The 6616-nt window shown below is 46.6% G+C and overlaps 1 protein-coding gene across 3 annotated transcripts in view; it reads right to left on the bottom strand.

Annotated features, from left to right (window-relative positions):
- Window positions 1–4968: 4968 nt before the first annotated feature.
- The window catches only part of LOC117350066 (olfactory receptor 6N1-like), a 32447-nt gene continuing 30799 nt past the window's right edge, over window positions 4969–6616 (bottom strand). For all 3 annotated transcript variants that reach the window (XM_033923997.1, XM_033924005.1, XM_033924014.1), the window contains one exon: window positions 4969–6207. In XM_033923997.1, the coding sequence (XP_033779888.1) occupies window positions 5216–6166 (951 nt within the window). In that variant the 5' untranslated portion in view covers window positions 6167–6207 and the 3' untranslated portion in view covers window positions 4969–5215. The remainder of the gene's footprint in view (window positions 6208–6616) is intronic.

The following is a 6616-nucleotide window of genomic DNA, read 5'->3' as shown; positions in this document are numbered from 1 at the left end:
CTGGAAAATTTGAACACCTAGACCCACCCCCAGGCCTGCCCAGTCCCACCCCCAAGCCTGCCTCAGCCTTGCCTCCAAACCCAGCCCCCACTGCCTGCTCTCATTTGGAAGGACATCCACACATGCACGGATGCCCTCCTGCCCGAAGGAAAGCTTTTCAAAACCAGGACAAAGTGCCGGACCCCCGGACATGACCTCAAAAGGGATATTTCAGGCCATTTCTTGGTTTGAATTCTAAAGTGTGTGGTATTTGTAGGCCTTGAAATCAGTGATGTAAGTCCCATAATGCCTCACAGTTGTCAAAAATGTTAACCTGAAACCTGTTTTGACAGTATACTAAGAGGTGCATCATTTTTAAATATGTCTACAAATCTGCCTAAACCAGCATTTGGACGATTGAAAAGACAGGTTGTCCAAGTACTGATAATTGAACAGGGTTTTAGATGTATTTAAAACCAGCTTAGGCCTTTTCCCTGCCTCTGTGCACCCAGAGCGAAAAGGAGAGTTTTTGGAGGAGTGGGTAGGGTGGGAGGTGGGTGGGATGTGGTCCAATGTAGATTTAGGGCTCCTTTTACAAAGGTGTGTTAGGACCTTAACGCGAAGAATAGCGCGCGCTAAAATGCCATGCACGCTAGCCGTTACCGCCTCCTCTTGAGCAGGCGGTAGTTTTTCAGGTAGCGCATGCTATAGCGTGCGCTAATTTGGTGCGTGCGCTATAAACGCTAGCGCACCTTTGTAAAAGGAGCCCTTAGTCATCTGGCAGCCATAATTGAAAAGTTTGACAGGTTGCCTGGACAAAGCTTATTTGTTTTGACTTAGACCAAGTCAAAAGAGGTATAAGTTCCAGATCGGGTTGCTGAACTGATTGCGGCTGCCACAAATCAAGCACCATTGCCCGGACTTTGTAGCCAGTTAACCCACACAATGGGGAAATCCCCATTTCGATCTCACTGCATCAGGTGTGTAATATGAGAGCGAAATGGAGATTTCCCCATTGGGTGGGTCGACTGGCTACGAAGTCCGGGCAGTGGTGCTTGATTTGTGAGCACGATAGGAGACAGCTGTGACTTCATTGACAGCTAAGTCTTTTTCTGCTTTCTTTTGCTCAAATTGCAGTGTTGATGACTGTTTTCCACTGAATTGCAAACTTTTTCCACACAATGAATTGTGAAGTTTTTGGTGTGCTTTTTGTGAGGTGGTTTTGGGGGGGGCTGCTCCTAGTACACCACTGATTATTTAACACACTTGAGGCAACCCTAAGAATGCCCATTATCTATTCTGACATCCAAGCAGCCAGCATTCTTAGCAAACTGTTCACAGACAGCTGAGCATAGCAAGCAGAGCAGAGGGGAACTCTAAGAGATACTGCAGTGAATGACACATAAAATGTCCCAGGTACCCATGTCATTATAACCTGCATACACTTCTCCCTCGTCATTCGCGGGGGATACAGGCAGAGAAGGACCATGAATGCCGAAAAACCGCGATTATCCGGCTCTGACCCACCCCTACCTCCCTGCCACATTCCCGGCCTTACCTGGTGGTCTAGAGGACTTTTGGGGCAGGAGCGATCTTCCTACGCTCCTGCCCCATGCAGATCGCCATCAGGAAATGGCTGTAGGGAGTTCCCGACGTAGACTCGAGAGACTACGGGAACTCCCAGCAGCCATTTCCTCATGGCGCTCTGCACATGTAGGAAGATCGCTCCTGCCCCGAAAGCCCTCTAGACCTCCAGGTAAGGCCGGGAAGGTGGCAGGGAGGAAAAAAGATGGATTTTTTTTACATTAAGACTGTTTTTTTTATTTTCCCCCTCCCCAGAAAAAAATCGCGATTATATGAAACCGCGAGTGCAGGAACCGCGAATGGGGAGGGGGAAGTGTATATTGTATGGTGAGCCCTCCAAAACCCACCCAAAACTTATTGTACCCACCTGTACATCACAACAATATCCCTTATGCCTGTAGGTGTCTCTTTATGTAGGTATAGTAGGTTTTGTAGGGCTCACCATATAATATAAGCAAGTTATAATGATATGTGTATCTGGGACTTTTCATGTGATGTTCACTGCAGTACCCCTTAGAAAGCCTCTCTGCTCTGTTTCCTATGCTCAGCTGTGTGGCTATCTGAAGCTGTATTACAGGCTGGAATGTACTAGGTTTTTTTTAAAACCGTGGGTGGTGGGAGGGGGTCGGTGACCACTGGGGGAGTAAGGGAGGGGGTCATGCCCTAATCCCTCCAGTGGCCATCTGGTCAGTTTGAATACCTTTTTGACCCTTATTCATTTTTAAAACAGGTCTGGCTCCAGACATCTAAATGATGTCCTGGACATTTTGTTAAAAGTTTGATTATCCCTGCAGGATGTCCAAGTCCTAAACCCGCCCAAAACACATCTCTAACGTGCCCCCTTAAGATTTAGATGCACTGGCGACAAAACAAAGATGACTGGAAAGTCAGTTTCGAAAATGCCCACTTGGGCATGTTTCACAGTGCAGCGCCTACACAGGAGAGTTTCATGCCTATTTTGTTTGATTTTTGATTTTTCCATACTGATTTTTTGATATTCTACGTACCACCATCTGGGACCCCTGAGGAAGAAGTGTTCTTTGAAACACGGACCGTGTCGGGTCCAGTCTACGAGTATATTTGGACCAGTTTTTGGATTTTTTTGTCTATATGTGCAGGGCAGGATTAACCAATAGGCCAAGTAGGCAACTGCCTAGGGCACGAAATGGTCAGGGGGGCCCAGTGAAGGAGAGCATCAACATTGTTTTTTCCAAATGGTATTGGGCACTCTTGCATCGATCGGTAACGCGGCCCCCCCCCCCCATCGACGGAAAGTAAGACAAGCAAGCAACGCGGGTAAGAAAGGCAACGGGAACTGTAATTTTGCAAGCGGTGCTGCTTGCTCAAAGCTACCCTCTGACGCAGCTTCCTGTTTCCGCCTGGGCGCATGGTGGGGTGGGGCGGGGCGGGGCAGGGGGCCCAGTGTACTTGTGTGCCTAGGGGCCCTCGACAAATTGATCCTGCCCTGTATATGTGGTATATATTTTTATGACTTTTTAATAAATTCCTGCTCCTTGTACGTTCCACTGCAGTCGTGGTTTTGTTTTCTGCTTCGTATTTTTTCTGCAGTTTTTGTTAGGGGGGGGAGGGTTTGTTTTGTTTCGTTTTGACTAGTAAGACATCCAAGTGCCAGTTTATGCTGCTTTTAGACATCTATCTTTTTTTGAAAATGAGCCCCTTGGTATGTTATAATGTTATAGGGGGTTGATATTCAAAGCGATTTAACTGCTTGTTTGGGCTATCGACTGATATTCAGTAACACTTAATTGGTTAGTGCCCCAGGTACATTAGATAGATCGTGAGCTCGCCGAGACAGACAGGGAAAAATGCTTGAGTGCCTGAATAAATTCATGCAAACCGTTCTGAGCTCTCTTGGGAGAACGGTATAGAAAATTGAATACATAAATAAATAGTGAATGTCAGTGCGCCGATGTGATGCGGGCAGCAAGTTTGTGCTACTGCTTGTGCCAGGAAAATTAAAGAGGTACGAAGGAAGGGGCGCAGGCGTGAAGCAGGGGGGGGGTTGGGAAGGAGCAAGGGGGCAGAGAGGAGGACAGGTGCAGGCACCCCCATCAAGATGGCACCCGGGGTTGACCGCCCCACCTTACTACGCCACTGCTGCCGCTGCACGTCACCATGTACCACTAAAGTGAAAACCGGCTATTTTGTGGGTGGTCCATGAGCGGAGTCGGCATTTTTGTGTTAAGTGCCAATGTTCAGCGTCTAAGGGCACTTTTTCCAATGTCGGAGTATTGATTCTCCAACGGATAATGCACCGAAGCCCATTCTATTCCTAGGGTTCGGTGCATTTACTGTGGCAGCATCGCTTTTGATGCTTTGTAAAAGAGGCCCTAAGTTAAGCTGCTAAATTAGACCATGTAAAAGTTTGTCCTATATTTATGTGGTCTTGCTTAGGCAATTAAGTGCTGAATTAGGGTTACCAGATTTTCTGTTTGGAAAATACAGACACCCTAGACCCGCCTTGTTTCACTCGGCCCAGTCCCGCCCCCCAATCTCACCCTAGCCCCACCCCCTGCTGCCTGCTCTCATCGGGCAGGAGGACAACCGCGCATGCAATACGACATCACGCGCACATGCGTATGACATCATCTGGTGGCATCCGCATATGCACGGAGGCCCTCCTGCCCGACGGTGATTTCTTCCAAGCTTTCCAAAACCCGGATAAAGTGCTGGGTTTTGAAAAGCCGTCCAGACCCCCGGACATGTCATCAAAAGGATGACATGTCCGAGGAAATCCAGACGTCTGGTAATCCTATGCTGAATATCATGCTTAACCAGGGCTTGATTTGTAGACAAAAAGGGAAGTGGAACTTTGAAGCCTGGTGAGGGGGTGGGGAAGCCGCAACAGGGAAAAAGGGACCAAATTAGGGAGAAAAGTGTCTTGTCTTCTGCTGCTCCAGGCTCACTCCATCCCTTTCCTGCTCCTTCCAGGCTTCTTGGATGGGAAGTACTAGAGCAGAACAGTGCTGTTCTGGAGCAGAGAATGACACGGTGACAAAATTCATCACCGTTCCCGTCCCCGCGGATAACTGCGGTAAACAATCTTCATGTCATTCTTTAAGGAGAGAGGGAAGAATCAGAGTATGAATGGCCACAACCACTGACCCTCAAGCTTTGCTTTGAAGAATGCTGGTGTAGAAGGACTGAGGCTGAAATAAACACTAAAAAATGAAATGGGATTATTTCCCGCGGTTATCCACGGGAACGGGGATGGGAACGGTGATGAATTTTGTCACCGTGTCATTCTCTATTCTGGAGTCTCGAAAGAAGTGGTGGAACCGCATTCCAGGCCATCCCCCCAGAAATTAAGTCCTGTATTTAACTACATAAGAGATAGCTACTGTAGCTGCATAAACTCAGATTTTTAGCACTAGTACTCGGACATGGCTTAGCCGGTAAAGACTAAAAAAATGCTGATCACCTCTGACTGAATGTCTACCTATACTATTCTATTTTCAGCCTCACCTTTAAAACAATTTGTAAACTTTAAAATATACTGTATATAAGAAAAGAAAATAGAGTTGGATTTCTCCATTACAATTTATAAAATCTACACAGCATAAATAAATAAGTTCACACAGTGTGCACAAATATACAGTTGTTTTATATTGTTTTCTTGAAAATATCAAGTTCATTTCTTTACAGTGTGCGATGAAATTTTGCAGTTAAAGACTTTCTTCAGGGCTCTTTTGACATCATTGTTCCTCAGGCTATAGATAAGGGGATTTAGCATAGGAGTAAACACTGTGTACACAAGGGAAACCAGCTTGTCTCGGTCAGAAGAATAGAGAGAGGAGGGTCTCACATACATGAAAATGACAGTCCCATAGAAGATGCCGACCACAGTGAGGTGTGATGCACAAGTAGAGAAAGCCTTCTGTCGGCCTTGGGCAGAACGTATCTTCAGTATGGTTGAAATGATCCAAACATAAGTCAGCAGGATAAATAGGAAGGGAAGGAGGACCACCAGGCCCCCTGCTAGACTTAACACAAGCTCATTGACATGAGTATCCATACAGGCCAACTTCAGGAGTGGTGGGATATCACAGAAGAAGTTGGCTATAGTCTTAGGCCCACAGAAAAGCAACCTAGAAGTCATAAAAGTCAAAATCAGGGACTCCAGCATACCACTGAGCCAACAGATGATAGCCAAGGACAGACAGACAGTTCCTTTCATCATAGTCCTATAATGCAGTGGCCTGCAAATGGCCAGATAACGATCATATGCCATTGCCGCTAAAAGCAAGCACTCTGTCACACCCAAGAAGTGTAAGAAATAAATCTGTGAAAGGCAGCTGGCAACCGAGAGTCGCTTCTCCTGTGTCAGGGAAATGGAAAGGATAGTGGGGATTGTGGTTGAGGTATAGAAGATTTCCAGAATGGACAAATTGCAGAGAAAGAAGTACATTGGGCTATGAAGGCGCGCGTCGAGCTTCACAATGGAGATGATTAGAGAATTTCCTGCCAGGCTCATCATGTATACAATAAACAGCAGTGAGAAGATTAGCGTGGGTTGATGTAGGAGGTGTAACTGTCCCACCAGGATAAACTCTCTCACAGCTGTTTCATTTTTTTCATCCATTGATCCAGTATTTTACGTGCAGGGTGTTGAAACATGAAAATCTAGGACCAGTAGAAAAGAGCAGAAATGTTAGTAGATAGCCATGAATCGCATGCATCTCAGGGTCTTCTCATTGCCTATCACTGACTATGTATCCTTCAGAAAGTCACTCAAACTCAATGGCCCAGATCTAGGCTGCAGACTCTTTGATGCATCCAATTGATATTGTAGGCCCACCCAAACCATTCCTTCTTCATGCTACCTTGATGTTTAGACATGGTATGGATCATCATGTATAGGGTTGCCAGATTTTCCAAACTGAAAATCCAAACCCCTAGACCCGCCCCCCCAGGCCCACTCAGTTCCATCCATCCCTGCCTCGTTATGCCCCAGTCCTGCCCCCAATCCCCCAAAGTGCCGGGTTTTGAAAAGCTGTCTGGACCCCTAGACATGTCCTCAAAAGGAGGACAT

This window comes from Geotrypetes seraphini, chromosome 1, assembly GCF_902459505.1.
Source record: "Geotrypetes seraphini chromosome 1, aGeoSer1.1, whole genome shotgun sequence".
In the NCBI taxonomy this organism is placed as follows: Eukaryota; Metazoa; Chordata; class Amphibia; order Gymnophiona; family Dermophiidae; genus Geotrypetes; species Geotrypetes seraphini.
This window is presented reverse-complemented; position numbering and strand designations above follow the sequence as displayed.